The 14955-nt window shown below is 39.0% G+C and overlaps 1 protein-coding gene across 2 annotated transcripts in view; it reads left to right on the top strand.

Moving 5' to 3' along the window:
• The first annotated feature begins 2958 nt into the window (after positions 1-2958).
• The window catches only part of TBC1D8B (TBC1 domain family member 8B), a 67462-nt gene continuing 55465 nt past the window's right edge, over positions 2959-14955 (top strand). For both annotated transcript variants that reach the window (XM_046674096.1, XM_046674095.1), the window contains exon 1: positions 2959-3115. In XM_046674096.1, coding sequence (XP_046530052.1) covers positions 2986-3115 — 130 coding nt within the window. In that variant the 5' untranslated portion in view covers positions 2959-2985. The remainder of the gene's footprint in view (positions 3116-14955) is intronic.

The raw sequence follows: 14955 nt of genomic DNA, 5'->3' as shown, positions 1-14955 counted from the left end.
TAGCTCCGTGGGTGATACAGATGTTGCTGGTCCAGGCACCGCATTTTGAGTAGCAGAGCTTTAAATGGTTCTCCTCTAGCAGTGCTCCACCTGTTTTCTTACTGCTTCTAAACCTGCTGCAGACTGTAAAGCAGCAACTAAGCTGGTGGAATTCGTTTCAAATAAGAATCCAGTAGAATCTTGAGTGACAGCCTCAGCTTTTCTATGGCACAGGGTTTGGAATTGCTATTTGGGTTTTCCTAGTATCTTTTCACGTAGGTGTTTGAGGTTATGATTTAGAAGTCTGAGCCAGCTAGAAGACTAACCTCTGGATAAATGAAGTATTATTCAACTCTGCGTGGTATAACATTGTGTCCATAAATATGTGGCTTGGATAAGTCAGAAAACAAGAATGGAAGCAGACCGATGAGTTGGAAAGCTACTATAATAGTGTAGCAGGAAAGTGATGTGAGGCTGATCTGCAGTGATAATAGGAGGATGGGATGGCCTTTTGAAAAAGAAGTAGAGGTGTGTGTATGAGACAGCGTAGATGGTAAGAGTAAGAAGTTTAAGATTTTTCCAAGGTTCTTAGCTTCAGCACCTTGGCGAACAGTGGTGCTCTGAACTATGAGAACCTAGTAGGAGAAGCAACTTTGGACAGGGGGGATTTGGGAGAAATTAGTCTGGCTTTGGACATGTTGTATTTGAGGTATCTATAAACCATATGCATAGGTAGTAGAGTGTCATGGTTTGCAGTCAGACAAATCTAGATTCAAATCCCAGCTCTGTCATGTATTTAGCTATTTGATCTTAGGCAAGTTACTTAACTTCTCTGAGCCTTCTGTTATTCATCTTTAAAGTAAAGATGTACAAATGTGCAAGCTTATTAATGAGGATTAAATGACTATATAGTACCAGTACAGTACCAGCAGTGATATCCAAGGCAGTTTGTAATTCCAGTTCTTACCTAAAAACAATTTACATGACCGTACACAACTGAATAGTGAATAGAGTGACATGTTTTGTTTTTTAAGGCACTTTCAGAAAAATAGTTTTATTTGCAAAGGGTGGAAATACAGTTTATGATCAAGCCAAAATTTTATATCACAGGGGTGATTTAATTTGGAAAAAAATCTTTTCTTACATAATCAGTGAAATATTTGTTTACTAAAGCAGGAACTCTCTAAATGCCCTGCTATGAACCAAAAGTGGGTCTGATTCTATAACAGGGAGCATGTAGATATATCTGGTTGAAGTTACCGAGTAAGGAGGCAGAGGAACCGTCCAGTTTTGGACAGCCTTTGCCACAACTCTAACTTTTAAGGGTATTGGAAAAGAATGGGGTTTGATGAGGAAGGAAATAAAAATGGAAAGTAACGGTGAATGAAAGAAGGACACCTCACATCTCTCCATTTGCTTCATTTACTGATCTTTCACCAAGAAGGTAAGAAATGATCTTCCTTAGTACACATCCAAATTGGGATGGCTTTTCCCAAGAATACATTGCAGTTTGGGCTGTGGGAAGATTGCCTCCTCCTATCCTCTCCAGAAAGCTGCCTTGGGACTACTTACTGCCTCTTAGTGGAAGAGAATCCCAAATTGACCCTGTTCTCACCCCCAAGAAAAATCCCTGCTTGTAGCACACACCTGCTTCCCTTGAGCTGGCCCACATCTTGGGAAGGTTAAGCCAGAGACGTTCCTCCAAGGCAGAGTTCTTTGGCTCCATGACTTGGCATCTGGGTGTGCCGCACCCCATTTTTTATCCAAATGGCCTTGAGGCTTCATTCTCAAAATAGCTTGCCAAGAGCCCCTTGTTTTTTGTGCACTGCCTCCCAAGTCGTTCATTCCTATAAACCTGTTTTCGCTTTTAGTGCACTCTTTAATTTTGGTGGGTTTAGTTATCGCAATAAATAAAACGCGTCCCTCAAATAATTCCTCACTGCGATGTCATGCAAATTACCGACCTCATTCACCTTAATGTTTAAGTGGCTGCATATCATTGCCAAGGTACGAAGAGGTGAAGGCTGCGCTGAAAAGGATTTTTTAAAAGAGTTTAAGAAAGAAAAAAAATTGCTCATAAATTGTTTAGATCTTGAAAAGCAAAATCGGACAAGACATTTTCTGTGGCTGATTACATTAGTTAAATAAACAGATTGAGGCGGCGATGGGGTAAGGGAGGGGTGCACCGCGTGAAGAAAACCGCGTGGCTTCTGGAGATTTTATATTCTTCCTGCATGGGCAGAAAGAGCTTAATCTAAGGAAGATTTTGAATTAGACAAGGAATCGTATCAGACTCCACTTACGTGTGACTTTGGATAAATCACCTCACCTGTCTGCACTTTTGTTTATTTACGTGCAAAGTGGGGAATAAGATCTACTTCGCAAGACTTCTGCAAGGATTACGTGAGATAATGTACGCGAAATCGCCTTAGTACGTAGTAAGAGCTCATGAAATATTAGTTGCTGCCACTGCTGCTTCCCAGAATGGGCAATTCGTTACTCCAAAATTCCGGAAACTTTGTTTTCTACAGTTCGACACCCTTGGCTGTAAAACGACCAGAAGCAGCAAGACTTCTATACCTGGGGCTCACTCATTTGAAGAAAAAACGCTTTAAACTTTAGATAGGCAACATACACTTAACTGGTGGCGGGACCCGCTTTGAAAGCACCCCTATCCAGCTCTCACCCCAGTGGATTGTGGGAAGTGTAGTCCCGCGCTCCAGTTGGTTGAGTCCGGAAAAGCGGGTAGGAAACTACAACTTCCAGGAGGTGAAGAAGCGGGACTATTTCCCAGTCGGGCGGTAGCGCGGTGGGAGGGAGTTGGCAAGCTCGCTGCATACGTGGGAGAGAAGGGAGGGTTGGGGGAAGTGTGGAAAACCTGAACCTGAGCCGCTGCCGCCTGAGGAAGATTTGGTGGGAGGAGAAGTAGAGGGGAAGAGGCGGGTGGAGGGTGAGGTGAGGAGGGCATCTGGGTCGCTGTTCCCGGGCGGCACAAAGTTCTTCGCGATGTGGCTGAAGCCTGAGGAAGTGCTCCTGAAAAATGCGCTGAAGCTGTGGCTGATGGAAAGGTCCAACGACTACTTCGTGCTGCAGCGGCGTCGGGGCTACGGGGAGGAAGGCGGAGGGGGGCTCACAGGTAAGCTGTGGCCACCCCCACCCGCCTCGGGGCCGTGTTCGCTGGTACTTAAAAGGTGGTGAGGAAAACTGTTACTCGTCGCCACCCGCCGCCGGATCCCAAACCCTGGGCGGAGGGGCTGGGTTTCTCCCGCCGCCACCTTTCGGTTGCCCTCCCTCCCCGACTCAGGAGACTGCCTCCCTGGACGAGCTGTTGCTCTTTGGGTGGGACGGGAAAGGGGAGGAGGGGTTGTTTCCGAGGCAGAGGAAGAATCTGAGGCAAAGGAGGGGTTCTTCTGAGGCAAAGTACCTGCCCTGTCGCTTCCCATGGGGGAGGGGGCTGATGACGAGTGTTAGACCTCGACAGGTCGCGTTTGGGCTGGTAACAGAGGCCAGTTCGCAGTTGGGTACTGAACTTTTTTCACAGACCCCCCTGTCGGTGATCGCCACCCTGGGGAGTGTAAGCGTGTCTGTGGGGGGCGGGGAGGATGGCGAGGAGACCGGGAGGACCCCCAATCACATCCTGAGGGATGGGCCTCAAATGGGAGATTGCGGGGGAGGGGCGCCCGGGTGTGAAGGAGGGCGAGGGGTAGGTCTCAGATTTGCCGACCTCTCCCCACTTGAGCGTCTTTTACTACGTCTCCAAATTCTCAATCCTGAGGATCCCTTCTCAAAGTAACCGTCGTAATTCATTTCTCTCGAGTGTTTGGCGCTGCCCTTTCTTTCAAAGCCATGATTGTAAGCAAACCAATTAAACAAACGGAAGTTGAAGTCTTCCCGCCGAATCCATCCTGCCTTCAATTCTTTGATTTACAAATCAAGTGTTCCTTGCTCAAGTGTTTAAAGCCTCCAAAGAATTGTACTTTGAGACCACTCGTCACGAGCAGGACATTCAAACTTTTGGACGTTGTGGAGACCAGAGCTCTTCTACCTGACAATTTCTAGTTTGTTACTGTGGTCTTGGACTGGTCGACTAGGCTTAATTTAGGCAGCATGATATAGTGGGAAGAGGCCAAAACCCTGCATTTTAGTCTCATCCTCCTCTTTTGAATGACATTTCGACAAATTCTTTTGTTTACTCAACCTTAAGCACTTACTGTGTGCCACATGAACTGCTAGGGTACAAAGACAATTAAAATTAAGTTCTCTGCCTTTGAAGTGCTCATTATCTGGATAAGGGGGAGAGGGTGAGGTTAGGGGGAAGTAACCAGTAAACCAGGCAAATTATAATTATAACCAAATAACTGAAGGTTTTGGTAAAGATTCATGGAGATGACATTGCTTTTCCTCTTCTGTAAAATGATGTCTACCTCACATCATAGTAGATGCCAAATCCCTATATGTTGTTAAGAAGGTGATAAACATGTACTATTTCCTTTTTGTAAGCCACCCCCAGAGTGGAAAGAATTTTGACATTCTACAGGATATATATTTTTTAAATCTTGCAAGACCTATTTGTCTGATCCAGCTTCTAAAAAGAGCCTCTTGAAAATACGGCAACAAAAATTGCCTCGTTATACTTGACATTTTGCCATTTTCTGATTTTTAAAAATTACAAGTGTTATTTTTCAAAGGAGTCTTTCCACTTAATAGATGCATATATTTTCCAGATTAAAATTTGAGAATCAATATTCACAATTACCCAGTGATGTAATTTACCCTCTTGCGTCTACTGAGACCAGGTCAGAATATATTTAAAATAGATCTTATAGCCCTGTGTTACAGCATAATATTTTGGTTCCCCATAATTTTACTTGACCAAAATTTTTCTGATGTTCCTGCCTACATTAACCAAAGAAGTGTATTTCATTTTGTACCATTGTATTCCTGAAAAGTAATAGGTAAATCAGATTCTTGAGAATCAAATCACTGTAATGTAGTATTAAGTGGATTTTTACTTGTTGCTAATTTCCTGTAAATAATCATTCCTTGTTTTCTGTGTCTTGTTTTTCATTTGGTAAACTTTCTTAAAGTATGGACCAGTTGCACCAGTTTCTTATCTCTATCCTTCCCACTCCCATTTACTCTTCCCCATGTCTCTGGAATAAGAAATTTGTCTGAAGAAATGAACCAAGATTTCTACCACACATGTATGTTGAGAATAGCTGTAGCCCCATTTTTGTGGTCAATTTGTTCTCTGCATGATTGTTTTACCTGTCAGATGCTTGAAATTACCACATGAGAGCTGGCACTGTATTTTATGTAAATTAAACAAACTGAATCAGAAAGGAGCAAAGAGACTTTTTTTAAGGTTTGGTGTGGTTTTTTTGGTCCGGAGCAGAAGTGTGTGCTGATTTTCATGGCTGCTCAATTACTGTATTCTTATTTAAAATGGTGAAGTCAAGAGCTTTGCTGTGCTTCGCCACTAATCCACATTTGCATTAGCTCTCACAGGAGTTTGTGTGCCAGCATAAGCTTGCCTTTGCCCATTTGGTTTGCTAAAATCCGATGTTATGTGCTACCCCTTTAAAAGAGTTGTTTACATATTTTGTTTAATAAAGAAAAGATAATGACCATCTAGAAATGTTAATAGTTGTACTTCTTTAAGATTTCATTTTTTTGCCCTGTGATAATTGGCAATAACTACCAGCAATGTAATGACTTTCTCTGTGGACTTGGTGAAGTTACTTGGCTCTCTCTTTTTTCTAATAATGGAATTTGAGCAACAGAGAACTCTAGGATGTTTATATCAGAAGCCTAGTTTGGAAGTTAGAATTCTGAGGTCCGTTTCTAAATTTCTGAAACACTTGTGGTGGAAATTTGGTAGATTACTTACTGTTTGCCTAACTTTAATTGTCCTAGTTTATAGCAGGGTGAACTATCTTGTGGACATTTTTATTATATATAAGATTTTTTTTTACAGATAAAGTGATTTTCTTTCATTTAGAGAAGTAATTCCTCCTTCTGAATTTTTGCAGTTCCTTTACATTATCCCTTGTTCCTCCTGGCTGATAAAATGACTTTTCTGTGGCAGCTAAATTTAGTACCTGGTTTTATGTAGTTAAAAATAATTCAGGCATATTTGGCTTATTAAGCACAAATCAACAATTTGCTCTGCTTGGCAGATGGGAGCTACTACATAAGTGGAACTATGGGGCTACATCCTATTGAGTACTCTGGGTTGTGGGACTTAGGAGGATCTGCCAGTCAGGAAGCTTTAATTTAGATAGTTTGTTATGCGTATTTTACTCTTGAATTTCCCATATCTGAATACTGTAAGCAAGTTGCTGTGTGTTGGATTGATAGTCTCCCTCAGTAGCCCTTGTTTTTGTGATGTAGAACAAAGACTAAGACATAAAGCTTATTAAAATGGAGGAGTTTTAGACATTCTGTTTCCTTATCTTCCTTCTCATCTTGGCAGCATTACTTTGAAATTAAAGCATCTGTAAAAACTAGAACATGATAACATTTGAAATGAGCTTTCCACTTCAAAATGTTTTATGATATTTATATAAACTTAACAAATCACCGCGTAAACAATTTGTCATAATTAAACACCTACCTAATAAACAGTAAGGTAGCCTTTTAAAAAACTTCTTAGTGACCATCCCTCAAATATGTAAGGCTTTTCGATTCTTTTTCTCCACCCTGAACTCAAGGAGCCCAACTCTGAAAATGTTCTCATTAAGTTTTTCTTAGCAAACTATTCCTTCATTCCATGCTTACAAAGGAACCATCTGATAAAATTTTGGCCTCCCAAGTACCTCATTACTGGGGCCGGGGTGCCCAAAGGGTGGCCATGCCATTTCATTTTAGATAAGAAAAGATCAACCCCTCTACACACACACACACACACACACACACACACACACGAACACACAGACAGTAAATTAATAAATCCCAAGGGAGGGCAAATCACAATGTGGGATCCCCTCCTACTTCCCTCCCTGGAATATTTTGATCCATGTGAAATCAAGTGAAAAAGTACCTTTAAAGATCTCTTTGAATGAGAAAGGACAGCTTTGTAGGAGGTTTTGAGATATGAAGGATGGTTAGTGCCACCACTTTTTCTTGGTGGTAGTGGAAGGATTATTGACTGCATACCTATAAGCTTCAGACCTTTTTTTAGATACCTATTGATACACTGCTCTCTCTCCCTTTCCCCTCCCTGCTTGCTACTGGGGTGTTTCCTTCCTTAAGCATAGGCTGGAAACTGCTACTCCAGTTCGCCTTAGGGTCATGAATCCTCAGTCTTCAAGAGTAAAGTTAAAGTAGTAATGATGTAGATGTGTGCAAAGAGGGTTTTTTTGGTTAAGATATTGGAGATTTCTAATGTAAGTAAGAAACTAATATTTGCTATCAAGTAGATTTCATTCTAATGAAAAACACAAGACTAAAAAGTGATGACACTTACTGACTTTTGTTTTTCAGAACCTCCTAAAAAGCTGTCCTTTCTTAGTCAGAGATGTTTAAAGGTACCTTTTTCCCTAATTTCACATGAATCAAAATGTTCCAGGGAGGGAACGGAGCACAGTGTAATTTTCCCTCCCCAGGGGTGACCCTATGGGATTTTGTTTATAAGTCAGCTACAAACCAACATCCACAAATACGTGAATGTCCCACCAAGTCCAGTGATTCTACTTACCCCATTAACCCTGCTTCTTTTATCTTCCCTGACTCTTTAATATTTTTATGTCTCTATTTAGCTGTGATTATTTTATAACGGCTTTGTTTTCTCATCTGTAAAGTGGGAACAAAACTTATCTTCCCTACCTCATGGCATTGTTATGTGAGTCAAATTAATTTTGAAACCTGTGAGCAACAGTATGAACATTTGATGCTCATTTGTCTATTAATGTAGGAGGATGGTAAGTGCCATTTTCTGTACCTGAAGACCAAAGGAGGATCTATATTTGTGCCATTTTCCCTAGTTATTACTTTTCCCATGTATATGGAAATGGATTTGGAGTAGTAACATTGAATACGTCCAGTATGCAATGATATCACAGCAAAAGCAAAACGTTGATAGTTATTCATTCAAGAATTTTGGTATGATAGAGATTATGCATTTATGATTTATAATCAGGATGAGGTACAAGTATTGGAATAAAATGTGATGAGAGCGTTTCTTTTTTATCTATGATTGCCCCAAACCTAGAAGTTCTCAAACAGTGCTTCGACAGATAGAAGCATCACTTGTCTTACTGAGTGATATCGAAGACTACATGTAACTTTAGTTCCCTTAGTTATATTTTTCAAAACATAATACTTGAAGAAAAAATAATGATTCAGCTGGTGAAAGCCCATGCTTCTGGTGGACGGTTGTGGAAGGACTATGGATATAAGTTAAGCTAAAAATTACTAATAAAATAAAGGGCACTATAATGTTTACCATGTTGCTGTACAGCTATGACATGGATTTTATATTAGCTTTGTGTTAGAAAATTTGCCCATTTTTCCACGTTTTGCTGCTGCTATATAAGCATAAAAGGTAAGAGTCAATCGTAAATGTGATGTACAGGATACATTCATTCAACAGATATTTACCAAATGCCTTCTAAAAACCAAGCACTGTTTTAGGTGCTGGAGACAACAGCAGTAAATAAAACAAAATCCCTATTGTCATGGGGCTAATATTCTAGTTGAGGATAGCAAATAAATAATATATTATATAGCTGGTGGTGACAAGTGATATGAAGAAAAAGAAAGTGAGGTATAGTGATAGGGGCAGGGGTTAGTATTTTAGATAATTTTGGTCTGGGAAGGCCTGTTTAAGGTGACCTATGAGCAGAGACCAGAGGGACTAGAGTATATGAGCCAAGCAGATATTTGCTGGTAGAGTGAATATATGTATTTCTTTCTAGGAATTTTGCTGTAAAGGGAAGCAGAGAAATGGGGTCATAGCTGGCTACTGTCATGAGTCTTGGATATAGAGTAGTGAATAATACAGAAATAGTTCTGGGCCTGGCCTGGTGGCACAGCGGTTAAGTACACACATTCCGCTTTGGCGGCCCGGGGTTTGCCGGTTCCCGATCCTGGGTACGGACATGGCAACGCTTGTCAAACCATGCTGTGAAAGGTATCCCACATAGAAAGAAGTGGAAGATGGGCACGGATGTTAGCTCAGGACCAGTCTTCCTCAGCAAAAAGAGGAGGATTGGTGGCAGATGTTAGTTCAGGGCTAATCTTCCTCAAAAAAAAAAAGAAAAAAAACAGAAATAGTTCCTACCCTCGCAGAGTTTATAATCTGGTGGGACAGACAAATAATAAACAAGCAAGCAAACAAATATATAATTACTGGGGTAATCAGTAATAATATCAGCCTGGTTTGGTAATCAGTAATAATATCAGCCTGGTTTTGGTGGTTTATAGTCATGAATGAGGGGTATTTGAAACCCCCAAAGCAGTTTTCCAAGGCGAGCTCTGGTGTAAAGTATGCTTCTCAGATGTCTTGTTAAATGATACAAAGATTTCCTAAAAGTGGTGATTAATAACAATAGGTGATATTCTGGTGGCAGAATTCATTCCAATGTGACATCTGTGAAGCATCTTGCCAAGAACCAGTTTGGATTGTTTTTTAATTAAATCAGCCAACTATGAGCCCTAACAATATCTGGAATATAGTTTGGTAAAGAGAAATGGGAGGACATTCTAAGTGGGAGGAATAATATGATGGTGCAAAAGCAAAAGATGGCAGTTGTTGGGGACACAGCAAGAATTCCAGATTCATTTGTTTGTGGTTGAAAATATGAGACTGAAGATACAGTGCCCTTAGCAACTAGAAAAAGTTGTTGAAGAGCAATGTCCTCATCTATAGAAGAGGAAAACCTGAGAATAGAGAATTAAAGGGAACTGAAAATTAAACCTTTGTTTTTTGTCTCCACTGCTCTTTCAACTCCAGCCTACGTGGTCTTGTTTTTTTCTCCCTTAATCCAGTATAAAAAAGTGAAGGTTTATAAAAGAAGGGATAATCACATTTGTTGATTTTTATCATTATATTAGTTGTCCTCTTGTTTTAAACTAAGCAGAATAATGGCCAGCTTCAGTTCTTTTAAATAATATTCTTAAAGTACTGTGCTGTATATGAGTTGATTCATTTGCTGCCACATTTGCTTGTTGCTTTGCACCTAGGAATTCAGTTGTTGTATTTTCTTTAAGTTTCTGAGGGCCACTCTTTTTATACATTGATATATAAGTCTTGAAGTGTAAAAAGGTGCTGTAAATAAAGATGGTAACAATTCTCATGTTTCCTTATGTTTTAATCTTTAGAAATGTAGGTGCGTTTGATTGATAATTCACGTATTTTTTTTCCCACATGACATCGTAATCTGCCATTTGTGGCATCAGTTACTTCCCTAAAAAAACTCTAAAACCTTTAATGAACTAAGATTTCAGTTAGGGAAGGAAATGAGTTCTTACATATATCCAGTTTTCGTAAATGTCTTTAAAAGAGTGCAGGGAGAGGGAAAACAGGACAAAAGAAGAATCATTTTTATTAACTGTTTTCCAAAACTCTTAAAGTTGGCAGCTTTCCCAGTCCTGTTTTAAGGACTTAGATCTGGTAGCAAAAGCAATAGAATCAGGAAAACCCACAACCTTTATTGAAAACACTACTTTCTCCTATTTGAGTGTATTTCCTGCTAAGTGTTTTGGCGTTTTACTAATTAGTTTGTTTATTAACATTTAAGGAAGTTGAGATTATAAAAAATTCAGTAAAGGTGTGTTTGTTTGACTGTATAAACATGGCAGCTTATGACAAGATACAGAATCTACTGTAACGTTCCAGCAGTCATTTCTATGGCCAAAATTTATACTCGAACATTTTACTTAGAATGGAAATAAACCTTGTTTGTAATTAGGAAGTTCATTTAAATGACTCTTCTGCAGCTAGAGCAGTGTTGCCTTACACAGTGCACTCAATCTAGTTTACAAGCAGAAAGAGCCACTTGTCAAACTGAAGTGTACTAAACCAACACTTTGATAATGAGTACCACCTTCAAGCTGTGGCTGTTTTAATGGTCTCTCCTCCACTACTCAGCCCTTGGTCTTGCCTGTTTGTCATTATCATTTACCTAATACAAAAAAAGGAATGTTTACCAAATTTGCGAGTGTCTGTAAGTTGAAAGGGACAATTAATAGCATAGATCAGTTTTCTCCATACTGGCTGCATGCTATATTCAACTGAGAACCTTTTAAAATAAACTAAATGACACTGGAGTATTTATGGGCAAAATAATATCTGGGATTTACTTTAAAATACTCCAGGAGGGATAAATGACAGAAAATTGACAAAACGATAATTATTAAAGTTAGGTGATGGGCACATAGAAGTTTCAAAATATTATTCTCTTTATTTTGTTCGTATGTTTGAAAAATTTTTTAATACAAAGTTAAGGAAAAAAATAGAGTACCCAGGCCCTACCCAGATAAATTAGAATTTCTGGGTTTTAGTAGTTTTGTGTTTTGGGGTTTTTTTTTTTTAAGTTTTTTTTTCCTTTTTCTCCCCAAAGCCCTCCGTGTATATGGTTGTATATTTTTAGTTGTGGGTCCTTCTAGTTGTGGCATGTGGGACGCCACCTCAGCATGGCCTGACCAGTGGTACCATGTCTGCGCCCAGGATTCCAACTGGCAAAACCCTGGGCTGCTGAAGCGGAACTCACAAACCTAACCACTCGGCCACGGGCCGGCCCCTGGGCTTTAGTAGTTTTGAAACTTAATCTTGAGTAGTTTCAGTAACTCTTCCAAATGATTCAAATTTGCAGTTTGGGTTGAGAATCACTATCATAGAAGATAAAAATCAAGATTCAGAAAGATCTTGGAAAGTTAGAATGCTCAGTTGAAATCAATGAGATAAAATTTAACGTGGGTAAATGTAAACTGCATTTAGGTTTTTAAATAAATCAGCTATACAGGATGGAGAATACCTAGGTTGGTGCTAATATTTGTGAAAGAGATAAAAGTAGGTTAGTTGATCACAAGCTTGGTATGATAATATGACATAGTGGCTAAAATGTGTGATCTTAGACTGCATTAATAGAACCATGGAGCCCACAATATTAAAAAACCCTCCAGGGGGCCAGCCCCGTGACGGATTGGTTAAGTTCGGGTGCTCCACTTCTGCAGCCCATGGTTTCGCTGGTTCAGATCCTGGGCACGGACATAGTGTCACTCCTCAGGCCACGTTGAGGCGGCGTCCCACATTCCACAACTAGAAGGACCCACAACTAAAATATACCACTATGTACTGGGGGACTTTGGGGAGAAAAAGCAAAAACAAACAAGCAAAAAACCCTGCATTTGTTCAGATTATATGTGGTCTTCAGGTTTGAATGACATTTTATAAAAGACTTTTATGTTAAGAGAATAGTAAAAGAAATAATAAGAGGCACAGACAATCTCATGCAACAAACATTTGAAAGAGCTAGGTATATTTTAAGCTAGGAGAAGAAAAGAATAAGCAAGAGCAGACGATAGCTATAACCCATAATATCTGAAGACCCGTCATGTTGGATAGAGTATATGTTTTGTATTGCCCCAAAGTTGCAAGGAAGTAGCATTTTATTTATCCTAGGAAAGATCTTCCTTTTTCTTTTTTTTTAAGTGTGTAAGAAATAGCTTTATTTTTCTATCTTAAAGGTTAAAAATACTCATAAAAATTTCAGAAAATCTGTATAAAGAAAATAATGATCACCCACTGCCCAGAGATAATCGCTGTAACTAGGATCGGCTACCTAATTTGTGGGGCCCAATACAAAATGAAAATGCAAGGCTCTTTGTTCAAGAATTAAGAATTTCAAGACGGTGACAGCATTAAACCAAGCACAGAGCCCTTTTGAGCATGGGGCCCTATGGACAGGTCACAATCTCATGAAGCCAGCCCGACTGTGACATTTGGATATATAAATCCTTTCATATTTTAGAGAAAGGCCTTTGTAATTAATAGAAATTCCCACCAATGCACTAGGCTGTCTTTGGGAGAAGTAAACTCACTGGGGTTTTAAAGGGAAAAGCTAGGCTTTCTACCAGGGATACTAGAGTAGATGAATGTTCTAAAGGTTGGACTACATGACCTGTTAGGATATTTTTCATCTCTAAGGTCAATGGTACTCTAGCTCCCTTCAGCCAAAAAAAAAAAAATGGTGAACAATAGTCATTACCTGCAAATTGTCTATTTTTAAAAAAAATCATAGAACTTTGCTTTTTTGTTATCTTGCTATGCCATTTGATAAAAAGTACTTCATGTCAGTTATGGTGGTGAGTTTCCTTAAGAAGTTTGGTGTTACTTATATGGCAGAATGCTACCAAAACCTCATAGACCTTTACCAGGTGTAGAACATCGGTACCTTACTTGGTTATAGACATTCAAAGGATGATTTGAATTTCTTGATATATTTAAATCTCTTGTTCTGTCATGCAGCTGGCAGTATCTGTTCTCTTCCCAATTTACTACAGTGTAGAACTTCCCATGTGTAGGCTGATTCATGACTTTGGATGTTCAGGCTGTCAGATGATAAACCTCTGTGTATATGGAAAAGCAACCCACAGTTATCTGCTTGTTTTCTTGTACTTTTAGAACCCAGACATTGGCACATATTGATTCCTGAATGACTTGCAGCGACTTGATGATGATTATAGCTTAATGAGCTGGAAGAGTTCCCCCAGCAACTGGAAATGTATTCTAGCGCTAGCTTCCAAATTATTTGTTGCAGTTTTACACTAACTGCCTGATTTAATGCACTGAAAAACTGAACAATTTCCTTTCTATATAGTGTAAGGCACTTAGAATCTTGCAAACATTTCTGCTGCAAAAAAATGACCTTCTTGTCAGTGATTTTGACCACTTTGTCCCCAGCCTCAAAATTTTCTATCAGAGAACTAATTGTTATTATGTTACTCAGGAATGATTATCTGTGGCCTGTCCTTTCTTCTGCCTCCTCACACATCCACACTACCACTGTTATCTTTCAGCTGAGCCAAACTTTTCTTTACCTCTTGGTTCTTTCTTGAGTTCTTCTAATACTGCTTTTTTTAGTGTATGTAAATAAGGAAATAGAATTTGAGCTAGTTTTATTTGAAGTGTGGTAAAGGTGAAATAAATGATTTTCCTCTCAAATTTAAAATTACTTTTTTGAAATCTATTTTAGAATTTAAATTTTTGGAAGGCAAATCTAGGAGCTAAAACAGTGCTGTGTTTAATAAATGCTATTTTTGCAGTTATAATTTATTTATTTTGATAATTTTGTCATTATTATATCTATATTTATATACATAGATGTTCATATACTTGAATCCGTTTTTTCAACCTGAAGATAGTTACCTCTTTTGGTTGTCTTTTACTACCACTCTTTTATCTTTGAGTATTTTTACTTTCTTGTCTTCAAACTGAGAACATTTTCCTTTTTTCCATTTCCTGGATAATTTCAGTCACATTGCTCTGAAGAGGCTATCTGCATATGTGTAGCTCTCACTTTTCTTTCTTTATCTTTGGACAACTTCCGCTTTTACTTTTTATCCTTGATCTCTTAGACAGATCTCCAATTTCTCAGTCACTTCTTCATACTGAAAATGATAGAATTATTTTTACTTTTATCTCCAAAACCCCTAGTAATTCATTATTAGTTGAAATATAATTACTTCCTCTGTCTCTCCTCTTCATTCCTATTCTCTCTTCCTAAGTACCTCCTCTTTCATAATATTTGTCTGGATTTTCTTATTTCTATTTCTTAAAGTCTTCTATTCATACTGTAACTTTTTTCATATCAGATAACTTTTTTCTTTTTTTGAGGAAGATGAGCCCTGAGCTAACTACTCCCAGTCCTCATCTTTTTCCTGAGGAAGACTGGCCGTGAGCTAACATCCATGCCCATCTTCCTCTACTTTATACATGGGACACCTACCACAGCATGGCTTTTGCCAAGCGGT

This window comes from Equus quagga, chromosome 10, assembly GCF_021613505.1.
Source record: "Equus quagga isolate Etosha38 chromosome 10, UCLA_HA_Equagga_1.0, whole genome shotgun sequence".
NCBI classification, from domain to species: domain Eukaryota; kingdom Metazoa; phylum Chordata; class Mammalia; order Perissodactyla; family Equidae; genus Equus; species Equus quagga.
The sequence above is the reverse complement of the archived record's forward strand: the minus strand, read 5'-3'. Positions and strand labels throughout refer to the sequence as shown.